Raw genomic sequence first — 13,020 nt, 5'->3', positions numbered from 1 at the left:
AAAGACCCTTGCTCCTTGGATAGAAAGTTATGACCAATCTAAACAGCATATTAAAAAGCAGAGACATTACTTTGCCAACAAAGGTCCGTCTAGTCAAGGGTGTGGTTTTTCCAGTAGTCATGTATGGATGTGAGAATTGGACTATAAAGAAAGGTGAGCACCGAAGAATTGATGCTTTTGAACCATGGTGTTAAAGAAGACTCTTGAGAGTCCCGTGGACTGCAAGGAGATCCAACCAGTCCATCCTAAAGGAGATTAGTCTTGGGTGTTCATTGGAGGGGCTGATGTTGAAGCTGAAACGCCAGTACTTTGGCCACCTGATGCGGAGAGCTGACTCATTTGAAAAGACCCTGATGCTGGGAAAGATTGAGGGCAGGATGAGAAAGGGACGACAGAGGATGAGATGGTTGGATGGAATCACTGACACAACAGACATGGGTTTGGTTGGACTCCAGGAGTTGGTGATGGACAGGGAAGCCTAGCGTGCTGTGGTTCACGGGGTCGCAAAGAGTCAGGCACAACTGAGTGACTGAACTGAACTGAAACTGATAACAGATTGAATTAATGGAAGACATACATAGGCTGTTATATAACTTGCAGTTGTCAGTTGGCCTTGAGTGTATGCCCATTTGCATTCCCTTTCCTTGATTGGTGGTGGGTACAAGCCCTATTTTGTACAGGGCATAACCAAAAGGAGGAGACAGGAAGTATAAAAAGGTGAAGAGCCAAGGAAGTATAAAAAAGGGGAAGCCAAGAAAGTATGTAAAGGGGGAAGCAAAGAGAGATTATGAGGACAACTCCTTTGGGATTGGCCTGTTCCCATGTCTTGGGAGTGTCTGTCTAATAAAAGATCTGTCTGCTTGAGCTAAACTGAGCTGTAACCTGCCTGGTGTTTTAAACCCTTTAGTCCACCATTCCAAATATTTGTTACAATGAGATAAGAACAGAAGAAGAAAAATAAACTGATCTGACACTATAGTGTAGCTTTTTAAGTGTACAAAAGTATTATGTCTTTAAAAATGTACTTAGGGACTTCCCTGCTGATCCAGTGGCTAAGACTCTGTGCTCCCGATAAAGGGGGCCTAGGTTTGATCTCTGGTCATGGAACTGATCCCACATGCCCCAACTAAAAGTTCGCATGCTGCGACTAAAGATCCTGTGTGCCACAACTAAGACCTGACACAACAAAATAACTAATTAAAAAAAAAATGTGTATGCTTTAATTTAAAAATGTTATTAGTAAAAAATGCTAATCATCATTTGAGCTTTCAATGGATTGTAATGTTTTTGCAATAGTAACATCAAAGATCAACAGATCACCATAACAAGTATAATAATGAAAAAGTTTGAAATATTGCAAGAATTACCAAGCTGTAATACAGAGACATGAAGTGAGCACATGCTGTTGGAAACGTAGCACCAACAGACTTGCTCAACACAGTTGCCACGAACCTTCATTTTGTAAAAAACTCAATATCTGTGAATCACAATAAAACAAAGCAGAATAAGATGAGTTATGCCTGTATTAGAAATATTAAGAAAGGTCACTAAAAGTAAACATGTCAGAATTATTTCCTTTGCCAATAACCTGGTAGAAAATATAATCACAAAAGGAGTATCATCCCTCCAAAGCAACAAAACCATAAAACACCTGAGAATAAACTTAACAAGTAATGAGTATGAACTACCTGAAGAAACATAAAATTTATTGATGATCATAAAGCCTGGCGTGCTGCACTCCATCAGGTTTCAAAGAGTTAGACACGGCTGCGCAACTAAACAACAAGAAGCAGAGGTTGACATGGATAGAAAGACCCAATTTTTAAAGATATCATTTCTAAAATTAAAGTGCAGATTCACTGCACTTTAATGAGATTGTTAAAAGTGATTGCTTTCGGAACAGGCATTACAGGGAACTTTCACATTCCACTTAATACATTTCTGTGTTGTTTGCACATTAAAAAATATAAAGAATGTTTATAATGTGGGAGAGAGAAAAACAGAGGTTGATTACCACTAAAGGGATATATCTTTCTTTTTTCTTCTGAGATTTTTTAAGTCATAAATGATGTCTATGAGAATCTGATGAGAGTTATGACCCTTCTTTGAACTAAAATGAACACATGCATGCACATGACTTTGATACAATTTTAGGTAGAACACAGAGGCGGCCAGTTGAGAACACCTACTCTACATTTATCAGGACAGTCAGTGGGGAGAGGTGTACATATGGCTGAGGGGGCACCAAGGTGAGTGTGCGCTGCAGGCAGTGAACCAGCAACGAGGCTGGGTTTCCCCTGGATGCCCTGAGGTAAGAAGGCCGGAGGTGAGAGGCCAGTAGGGTGCATCTCTCAGGTCAGGTGGTATCAGCAGACAGCATAAGGAACAAGGATAACTGGGCCACCGTGAATCAGGGCAGAGCAGGGCTGGCAGGCCTGGGTGTTTTTCCCCCGCAATTGCTTCTTTAGGCTTCATGGAAATCTGCAGGAGTAGGTGGGAACAGCAGTCCCTTCTCTGCATCCCTGAGTTATCTCTGTGCGAATGTGAAGTATGGAGGGAGAAAAGAAGTCTAAGGTGTTTACTCAGGTTGGTCACCTGAGTAAAGTGGCGTTTACCACCTTGGTCACCTGTCCATATATATTTTAGGAGTGAGCAAAGAGAGTCAGGTGCCAGAATGCAGGGGATGAGAAACTCCGGAACATAGGGGAGGTGGGAAGGCATCACCTTCCTCCCTCCCCTCTTGACTAGGCAGGGACAATTTCTCCATCTCTCACACCCTCAACTTCTTCAGCCATAGTAGGTGGTAGTTTAGTTGCTAAGTCGAATCCAACTCTTTGCAACCCCATGGACTGTAGCCTGCCAGGCTCCTCTGTCCATGGGATTCTCCAGGCAAGAATACTGGAGTGGGTTGCCATTTCCTCCAGGGGATCTTCCCAACCCAGGGATCAAACCTGTGTCTCCTGCATTGGCAGGTGGACTCTCTGCCACTGAGGCAACAGGGAAGCCCTAGTAGGTAAACAGTTAATCCGGGACAGGTGTTTAGAAAAGCCGAAAAATTGCAAGAGGCTCACACAGCAGTCGGTCAAAACTCTGAGGTAACTGAATGTATTTCTTTCTTTAATCAAACAAGATATGATTGTATTGCTTTTATCAAGTTGTAAGTTGACCCAAAATTTGAAAATGTAATAGATCATTTGTTTAAAATGGCCAAGATTAGACAACCAGTCATCTTTGTGGACTAATATATAGACCATGTGAAAAATAAGTTTTCAATTTTAAAACTGTATTATATTTAGAAACTTTCTATATTTAGAAAGCTTCTTTTTGACTGTAACCAGTGGAAACATTTTCCTTGTGTTAGAAATAAATATAATAAAATTCATGAGGCCTTTGGGGTTATTCCCTCACACTTAAATTCTTCTCCACTCAAACAAAAGTAGCATCATTTTCTCTATATAGGAATAAAGCATTACTGATTTTTAAAAAATGAACAGAAAAGTTTAAGAAAGTAAGATATTCCCACTGCCCATCTCTTTTTCTGAGATCTTAAATCTAATTTCGCAGAGAGGTATAGGAGAGACGCTGTTCATTTGAGGCTGGGAAGCGGAGGAGGTGAAGGGAGAGTTGGGTGGAGAGGGAGTAGAGGAGAGAAAAATTACTTCTCAAAGAGTAAGAAAAGACCGATGGCTATGGGAACAGTTGTCTCTGTTAACCAAAGAAAGGCAAATGCCAACTACAAGAGAAGCTACTTCTGGTTTCTGGGATCAGCAAAGGAGCATGAGTGGCAGGACCTGCTGTGGAGGGGAAGGAAGGGGGTGGGCCAGCTCCTGCCGCACTGCTGGTGGGAGTGGTAATTGGGGTCCTGAGCTCACGAGTGACGTGGCTCTCACGTGAGCGGGAGCTAGACGTTTGCAGACGTCCTTCTAATCCTGGTCTTCGTTTGGTCCGGTTGCCATCTCCCTTTCACCTCGAAGGCGGGCGGGCTTGTGGCCAGGAGAAGAGGAGGAGGAGGTAACTCTGCCCTGCTGCAGCAGGTCTCTGTGTGAATGGGCTCTGGCCTGGGGGATCCCCGCGGTGCTGGTAGCGGAGGGTGGAGACGACCGAGGGACAAGGCTCGCTTTCTCCACACCCCTGCACTGTTTCCTCGGCACTTCCAAGAACAAAAATGGTGGACACTTGGGAGCCAGATTCCAGGGGACATCCCAGACCAGGAGAGGGGAAACCTGAAACCTTTGACATCCAGGGCCTTGTATCGGGAAGGACCCGTGTTAAGATTCTTGTCCAGTGTGCTGCCATCTAGCAACAAGAATCTTGGAGCTGTGCGTCTGTCTTGTCATTCCCCGTGTCTTTCGGTAGGGCGCTGTACCACTCCGGGCAAAGGAATAAAGAATCTGCCCCGAAGCCCAGCAGGTCCGTGTAAAGGTGGGATTGCCCCGCGACTCCTAGAAGGATGAGGATGGCTGGGCTTCTCGCCCTAACCCGGGCGCATTATTGACTCCCAGTTACCTCCCTGCCATTTGATACAGGAAATAGGATATGACAACGCGCGCAGGAAAAAGAGTTGTCTTTGGGGCCGCGAATGCATCAGGGAGGGGGAATCAGATCTTGTGGTTTTCTTTCGCTCCTCTGGTTATCCGCACTCCTTCGCCCCGCCTCCCCTCTTTCCAGTTGTTCCAAAGGGGTGTGGTTTTTCCTGGGAAAATGGCTGACGGCTGGGGTTGGGGCTGAGACTCGGGGCTGGGGGATGGGGTGGATGGACGCAGTTGCTGGAGAAGGCTGCTGTTATCAGAGTCCTGAGAAGTGGGGGTAGGGTGAAAGACCAAAAAGTGAAATCCGTTTGACAACCAGGACCTTGGATTCGGAAAAGCTGGTATTGGGACTGTCTGAAGCCCTGTTCTGTCTGCCTAGCCATCCCATCTCTGCCGTGTCTCCTGTCTGTGTCTGTGGATCTTGCGCCTGAAGGCCAGTTCAACCCTAGGAGCAGGAAGAAGAGGAAAACCGCCCTGAAACAAGTAGGTCAGAGTGAGGGTGGTGGCACTATTTAGAGATCCCTGCGGTGGAGAAAGGTGAAGACTGCAAACTCCAGAGGGCCTGTGGACATCCCTCTCATACCCCTCCTTCTCTCTGGATCATTGCAGAGCTTGCCTAAGAAAGCGCTCTGCAGGGAAAGAAGTGGCTGGGAGGACGTAGGTGTCTGCGAGAGTCCTGGGGTGGGGGTGGGGGTAGGGAGGACCTTACTCCAAGTTACTCTTCGGTCCCAGAGTTGTCAGTTCTTAGGTTACATGGAGGCGGAAACCTAGACGAGGAAGGAAGGAAATTGCTCCGGAGCAGTGAATGTAATGGGTGGGGGTAGGAGTATCCTGGTACCTCTGAGCTGGTGGGGGTGGCGGAGGCCAGGGTGGAGTTCGAGAGCTTTGTGCATTTTACGCCTGTCTAGCTTCTAGATACTCACTCTGGCTCCACCACCATCCATTTTGTTACAGGGAAGTAGTTGTGGCAGTCACCTTCGAAGGCGGTGACTTTTTTCGGGGGATGGGGTAGGGTGGAGGTTTGGAGGAGGTCGTAGGAACGGAGTGGGGGGAGGGGTGACGGGTCAAAACAAACTTTCCAATCAAAGCGGCAGCTCAGTGAGGAGGGGAGGGTAACCGAAGATGGGAAATACTGGGCTCCGCAGGACTAGGGCCAGTGATGCCAGAGAGGAACCTGTGTCCCGTCTTGGGTGAGGTTCATCTGTCTGTCCCCTGAGCGCTCAGCTCCACCCTCCCCACCCGCTTTGTACGCAGGTTTGCAGGAAATCGCTGTTACTCCAGGCCAGAAATCGAAGGAAGAAACTGCCTGGACCTTTGCGGGTGTATGTGGGGGTGCCTCTGCCCCCAGGACATCTGCACGGGCAGGGGAGGTAGGGAACTGATTAGTTGTCTTAAATTTAACGTACTGGAGTGGGGTAGTTGAAGAAGACGTTGGAGAATCTGGAGGTGGGGAAACTTGCGAAATTCCTGATTGAAGAAAGGAATCAGTGATCTCGCTTTGAGTCCCTGCCATGTCTCTATTTGTTTGGTCTGTTTGTAGGTCTGTAGGTCAGTCTGTCTGCATGCAAAGGCGCAAAAAGGAGGAGACTGAAGCCTTAAATCTTTTATCCTTATGTCCCCAAATACCTGTAGCTGCAGCAGAGCCTGCTGGCTGTAGCTGAAGACTCCGCAGCCCCATCTCCCCCGCATTTCGACTTGGCAGCACTCCTCTAGCCAGAGCAAGTCCTCCAGACACTCCCTGTATCATGGGCCGAACTCGGGAAGCTGGCTGCGTGGCTGCTGGTGTGGTGATCGGGGCTGGAGCCTGCTACTGTGTATACAGGCTGACCTGGGGAAGAGATGAGAACGAGATAATCTGGAACGAGGACGACGATGAGGAGGAATCTCGCGATATTTCAGAGACTGGGAAAGGAGCTAAGGCTAATGCTGGGGCGGGGGCTGGAGCCAGACTTCAGGGTGACTCAAAGGCCAAGGCTGAGGTAGCTGTGGAACTCAAGAGTGGACCTGATGTAAAGGCAGAGGCCCACTCAAAGGCCGAGAGTGGAGGTGGCCTAGAGGCCAAGGCCAAGGCTCTTTTCAGCACCCTGAAGGAACAGGCAAGTGCAAAGGCAGGTAAAGCTGCCAAGTTGGGTACCATCTTTGGGACCAGGGCTCTCGCACCTGGTTTCCCCTGCCTAGGAGTCAGGGGTGGAGGCTGCCACCCTGTGAGGAGTGGAGCCAGGGCTGGGAGCAAGGATAGTGGCAAGTCCAAGGGAAGGACCAGAAATAAGAGCACCAGGACTCCAGCTATGTTATGGCCTGTTCGAAAGGGCAAGTTCAACTTTCCCTATAAAATTGATGATATTCTGGGTGCTACTGACCTTCAAAAGGTCCTTAACATCTTAGAAAGATCTAACGATCCTTTTATTCAAGAAGTAGCCTTGGTCACTCTGGGTAACAATGCAGCATATTCATTTAACCAAAATGCCATTCGTGAATTGGGTGGTCTCCCAATTATTGCAAAACTGATAAAAACGAAAGATCCCATTATTAGGGAAAAGGCATACAATGCCCTTAATAACTTGAGTGTGAATTCAGAAAATCAGGGCAAGATTAAGACATATATCAGTCAAGTGTGTGATGACACCATGATCTGTCGTTTGGACTCAGCTGTGCAGATGGCTGGTCTAAGACTGTTAACCAACATGACTGTGACTAATCATTACCAGCATTTGCTTTCCTATTCTTTTCCAGACTTTTTTGCTTTGTTATTCCTGGGAAATTACTTCACCAAGATTCAGATTATGAAACTAATCATAAACTTTACTGAAAATCCAGCCATGACAAGAGAACTGGTGAGTTGCAAAGTGCCGTCAGAATTGATTTCGCTCTTTAATAAAGAATGGGACAGAGAGATTCTTCTGAATATCCTTACCCTATTCGAGAATATAAATGACAACATAAAAAATGAAGGGCTTGCCTCATCCAGGAAAGAATTCAGCAGAAGTTCACTTTTTTTCTTATTCAAAGAATCTGGAGTGTGTGTCAAGAAAATCAAAGCGTTAGCAAATCACAGTGATCTGGTCGTGAAAGTAAAAGTCCTGAAGGTATTGACCAAACTCTAATTAGGAGTCTGTCCCCAAAAATATCAAGGAAATTTGTTTAGTTTGAAGTTGGGAACAATGCATTTTGTAAATTCTTTATTTTTCACTGTGCTTATATGGCAAAAAGATCCTCTCAGCTGCTATTTTGGAATAATGACTATTACATGTCGTCAACAGTGATGCTGATTGTGATGGTTTGTTTTAGGCTAGATCATTTTAAGGATGTCAGATGAATACTAGAGCTTGTACAAAGAAAGCATTTATTGATTCTATCTTGCTACCTAGATTGAGATATTTTTACTCTTTACTTAAACTGACAGCAACCTAACCACAAATAAACTATACTTTTGTATTGGTTTACATCTGTTAATCTTGTGTTTCATCAATAAAGTTGTGTGTTTTAACCAGCAACAAATTATCATGTTCTTGAGTTGATGATATATGTGGAGAGGCAAGATGTATGGAAACAAAATGGTGGTGACAAAACTGGGAGCCTCTAATCATGGCCAGCTCTTTCCTATGGCAGAAACTTACGCAAGCAACAATGCTCTCCTCCGAAGAGGGGATGCTTAAGTAGTGGGCATGAAAGATGGGATAAGGACAGGGCAGAAGAGCACTGGAGGAGGGAAGAGTTGTGGGAAGAAAAGCATGGAGGTTGTAACTTTCCAGAGGAGGCTGGCTTGCATGGAATACAAAGTGTGGGGAGGGGAGTGATGGGAAATACAGTCCAGCACTTGGGGTGAGTCCCATGCATTGAGGACCCCCAATTTCTAAACTGAGGTGTATATGTATTATTCCACCCACCCCTGGGAGACACCAAAGCCTTTTGTGACCAGAGGAATGAATGACAGGATGAAAGGGAAATTATGTGACTGACTTGTGTGCAGAATGAGTCAGAGTTGGGGTAGGGACAGGTGTAGCCACTGGAGATTGCATCATCGTATAAGGAATTTATCACCATATTTCAGTCATAGATGCTAAAGGTGTGAAATTTCACTGATGACCGTGGGAGTGGTAAGGGGAGGAAGGATGCGAGAGATGCTTTGAGTGAAGAAGTGCTGCAACCTATCCTGGGAACAGACAGAAAGGGACAATTTCATTGTAGGGTACTGAGGGCATTTGCTAGAAAAACATCCTCTTTTTTGTCCAACTCTGGTATCTGTGGGAGTGAATACATTAGTTATTACTCTGAAGTTATGAGAAAATAGAATAAAGAATAATTTTTAGTGTTTCTATCAGCTTTCCTTTACAAGGTTAGTTGGGGCAGGGTCTTTATGGACCCATCGAGGCGGCTGTCGACATCCATACTGGAGATCTGCCTCCCTTCCATCCCAAAGTGTGCTGAAGTGTGGGAGGAGGGGCACCTTCAAACTGTGCTAGTGGGACCGTGCTTGGTACAAGACCCGTCTGGATACATGTTTCAGAAGCTTTCAAGATGTGCATGCTCTTTGACCCAGAGATTCTACCTATAGAAATTTGTCTTGAAATAAGCACTTGGCTAAGAAATTAAGGTATGTCTATGCATTGAAACATTATTTAACTCTTGAAAATGTTGATGGTCAACTACGCTTTTTTACATGGAAAAAACTCAGCATATAATCTTAGGTGGAATAGCCAATTACATTACCATATACTATATTCAATTTTTGATATAAAATATTTACATGTGTTATAATTTCTGAAAGGTTATATACCAAAATATGAAAAATAGCTATGAGTAACAGGATAATGAATGAATTTAATATTAAATCTTTTCCTTCATCTATATCAAAATGATTAGCTATCATCTCCATTCTGTCACATAATCGCCATTTCTTTTTTTTGGTGAGAACAGTTAAAATGTATTCTATTAGCAATATTAAAGTATATAATACAGTATTACTAGCTATAATCACCATGTTATACATTAGATCCCCGAACTTGTTAATCTTATAACTGGAAATTTGTACCCTTTGACCAACACCTCCCCATTTCCTCCACCCCCCAGCTCCCAGTAAATACCACTCTACTCTTGAGTTTGTCTTTTTAAATTCCACATGCAAGTGATATCATACATCATTTTATTTTACACAGTCTGAAATTTCACCTAGCATAAATGCCCTCAAATTTTACTGAAGTTGTTGAAGACGGTAAGTTTCCCTTCTTTCTCGTGGCTGTGGTATATATACTGCATCTTCTTTATCCATTCATTTGTTGTTGGAAACGTAGATTGTTTTCATATCTTGGCTATTTTGAATAATGCTGCAATGCTCATGGGTGTGCAGATATCTTTTTTAGATCTTGTTTTTATTTTCTTTGGACATATATCCATAAGTGGATTGCTGGATCACATGACAGTTCTGTTTATCAAATTTTAAGGAACTTTCATACTGTTTCCATAGTGACTGTACCAACTGGCATTTCCACCAGCAGTACACAAGGATTCCCCTTCTCCATGTTCTCATCAACACTTGTTATCTCTTGTCTTTTTGATGATAACCCGTTATAACAGGTGTGAGGTGATACTTTCTTCTGGTTTTGATTTCTCTTTTCCTGATGATTAGTAGGTGTTGAGTACCTTTTTGTGTATCTATTGGCCTAGTAGATTTTAAATAAACTGATACATTCCTCTGAAAAATAAGATCTTTGTTCCTTTCTGAGAGCTGGAAGTGTTTCCTCAATTCCATCTCATCAATTTTTACAGCATTGTATGGGTTTAGACATGAAGACATGAAGCATAAGTGTTTCTAAGAGTAGGGCTGGTGGAATTTTGGAAATATACATGTTTCTGGATTTAACACATTCCTTATAAATGTTTTTTAAGTGTTCTGTTTTCATCAAAGAAATTCATTGTAAGTATACTCTGTATTTTCAAGTGTCACTTGGTGACTTGAGAGTCAAATTTTGTGTTTATGTTAAAATTGTCATGGCACTAAGTAGTGCCACTGTATTCACTGATCATAAGATGGACATTTCCTTACCCCACCCCCAGTTTTAGTATTTCTGAAGTTGTGATAGGTCTTACAGTCTTGTCAAAGTTTAAATAAAATTTTTTTTCATTCTCAGTAGTATATAAAATAATGATGTATCTAATAATCAGAGGCATCTTAGATCAATGAAATTGTTTCTTGTCAATGAGACTATGTAAAGACATAGTTAATACACAGAGGATGCATTTGTTCCATGATAAGTATCACTTTCTACTGATAAGAAATTTTGCAGTAGTTTGAGTTAGGAAAGTGGCAGAGGGTTGAGGGGTAGTCCTCAGACTCACCCTACTGAAAGAATGTCTAAATCAAGAGAATCTGATTTAGTGGAGAAATCAAGAGAATCTGATTTAGGTGGAGGCTGCCACCCTGTGAGGAATGGAGCTAGGGCTGGGAGCAAGGATAGTGGAAAGTCCAAGGGAAGGACCAGAATTAAGAGCACCAGGACTCCAGCTTTGTTATGGCCTGTTCAAAAGGGCAAGTTCAACTTTCCCTATAAAATTGATCATATTCTGGGTGCTACTGACCTTTGAAAGGTCCTTAACACTTTAGAAAGATCTAAAGATCCTTTTATTCAAGAAGTAGTCTTTGTCACTCAGGGTAACAATGCAGCATATTCATTTAACTAAAATGCCATTCGTGAATTGAGTGGTCTCCCAATTATTGCAAAACTGATAAAAATGAAAGTTTCCTATTAGGAAAAAGGCAATTAGAATAATATTACTCAAATTTTGTAAGCAGGGTATTTATATCAAAGACATGTATGTTACAGAAGAAAAGAGGTGGGTGGTACCTAACACTTGTCAGACACTAGCATTTTATATATTTCCCTCCCACTTCCACCTTAATGTCAATAATCCTGTCAAGTAAATATTATATCTTTGCTAAGGAAGAAATGAGATGTAGATAAGTTGGGTAAGATTCCCAAGATGACTCAGCCAGAGGTAGAGCCCGTGGCCTTCCAAACATGAGCAACTGTTTGCTTTAAAATCCTCATTATAGAGCCAAACATCAGTATAATGCCTCCATAGATACCCAGCACAAAACTCCTCTTGATGAAGACAGAGATGGAGATGAGGTTCTGTATACTGATTACATAACTTTGTAGATATCCACACAGCAAGATGTAGAAGAAAGAGTAAAGTCTTAGAAGTTGCCTACAGGTGAGGCTTGGGTGGGTGAGAAACAAAGATACTGATATGTATATTACTGCTCCTATGTGGCAGGTAGGGCGAATAGTTGGAGATTGGAGTAAAAAAAAAAAAAAACACTTCTATATTGATAACTTGGAGTGCTGAGTGACTTTTCGACCTGGGGTGGCAATGAGATGAACTTGGGTAATAAAAAGCCACCCTGCAGCAGGGGCGCAGGCCTGACCAGTGTCCATCTGCTACTCAGGTCTCTTTTCTCATCCTCTCCTCCCTTCCTATTCTCCTTCCCTTTCCCTCTTTCACACTTCTCTCTGATTTCCTCCTCTGAGAGACCATTGACAATAGTCTCTTTGTGCTTCTGTGTCTTTTGGGGGTGATCGTTTCATTTCCATGACACCAGGTCATGCACCGATGGGCATTTGATGCAGAATGATAATTGTCGTTGCTGTGGTAACAAGATGACCCTGGGTATGTGTGGTTGGATGCCAAGACTTTTTGGACGGCTGTTGAACAGAGACTGAGAAAGCACCAGTCTTAGTGTGAAACAGCCCTATGTGCATTGCATGAATCTTGATGTCCCATGCCTGGTATTATTTGGAACTGAATCACCCGGACTTTGGGAAGTGCTGTGTGAGACAGATGTATGACTGCCTGGTCCAGGGAAGACACAGGGCCGGCCCAGCCACACTCTGATGTCCTGATGCTTTCACATCTGAGGTTGCCACTCAAACATTTTGGGAAAGGCACCCTACTAGTATAGTAGCCATGATTGTTGCAGCTCATGGGGGCAGGGAGGAGCCAGTGACTTTTCTTTAGAAAGCATGGCAACTTCTGGGAAACTGAGGAAATTAGAAACTCAGGATATTCTTCTATTTTGGTTTTTATCTCATCCAATGATTTTAGTGGAAACAGTGGCAGATTTTATTTTCTTGGGCTCCAAAATCACTACGGATGGTGACTGCAGCCACAAAATTTAAAGACACTTGCTCCTTGGAAGAAAAGCTATGACCAACCTAGACAACACATCTAAAAGCTTTGCCGACATCACTTTGCTGACAAATGTCCATATAGTCAAAGCTATGGTTTTTCCAGTAGTCATATATGGATATGAGAGTTGGACCATAAAGAAGGCTGAGTGCCAAAGAATTGTTACTTTTGAAGTGTGGTGCTGGAGAAGATTCATCAGAGTTCCATGGACAGCAAGAAGATCAAACCAGTCACTACTAAAGGCAATCAACCCCAAATATTCACTGGAAGGACTGATGCTGACACTGACGTTCCAATACTTTGG

The 13,020-nt window shown here is 43.5% G+C and overlaps 1 protein-coding gene across 4 annotated transcripts; it reads left to right on the top strand.

Annotated features, from left to right (window-relative positions):
• The first annotated feature begins 3,947 nt into the window (after window positions 1–3,947).
• ARMCX1 (armadillo repeat containing X-linked 1) lies at window positions 3,948–7,927 on the top strand. Of its 4 annotated transcripts, XM_068962319.1 has the most exons (5): window positions 3,965–4,011; window positions 4,357–4,410; window positions 4,909–5,012; window positions 5,784–5,899; window positions 6,162–7,927. In XM_068962319.1, exon 5 carries the CDS (start codon window positions 6,275–6,277, stop codon window positions 7,631–7,633), a length of 1,359 nt encoding a protein of 452 aa, XP_068818420.1. In that variant the 5' UTR covers window positions 3,965–4,011; window positions 4,357–4,410; window positions 4,909–5,012; window positions 5,784–5,899; window positions 6,162–6,274; the 3' UTR covers window positions 7,634–7,927. The 4 variants fall into 4 exon arrangements, with proteins under 4 accessions (XP_068818419.1, XP_068818422.1, XP_068818421.1 ...); XM_068962318.1 differs by lacking the exon at window positions 4,357–4,410 and having other exon boundaries at window positions 3,948–4,011; XM_068962321.1 differs by lacking the exons at window positions 4,357–4,410; window positions 5,784–5,899 and having other exon boundaries at window positions 3,948–4,011.
• The last annotated feature ends 5,093 nt before the right edge of the window (window positions 7,928–13,020 follow it).

The sequence above is a fragment of the Capricornis sumatraensis genome, chromosome X, assembly GCF_032405125.1.
Source record: "Capricornis sumatraensis isolate serow.1 chromosome X, serow.2, whole genome shotgun sequence".
Taxonomy (NCBI): Eukaryota; Metazoa; Chordata; class Mammalia; order Artiodactyla; family Bovidae; genus Capricornis; species Capricornis sumatraensis.
Note: the sequence above shows the minus strand (reverse complement) of the source record. Positions and strands in the feature narration are given on the sequence as shown.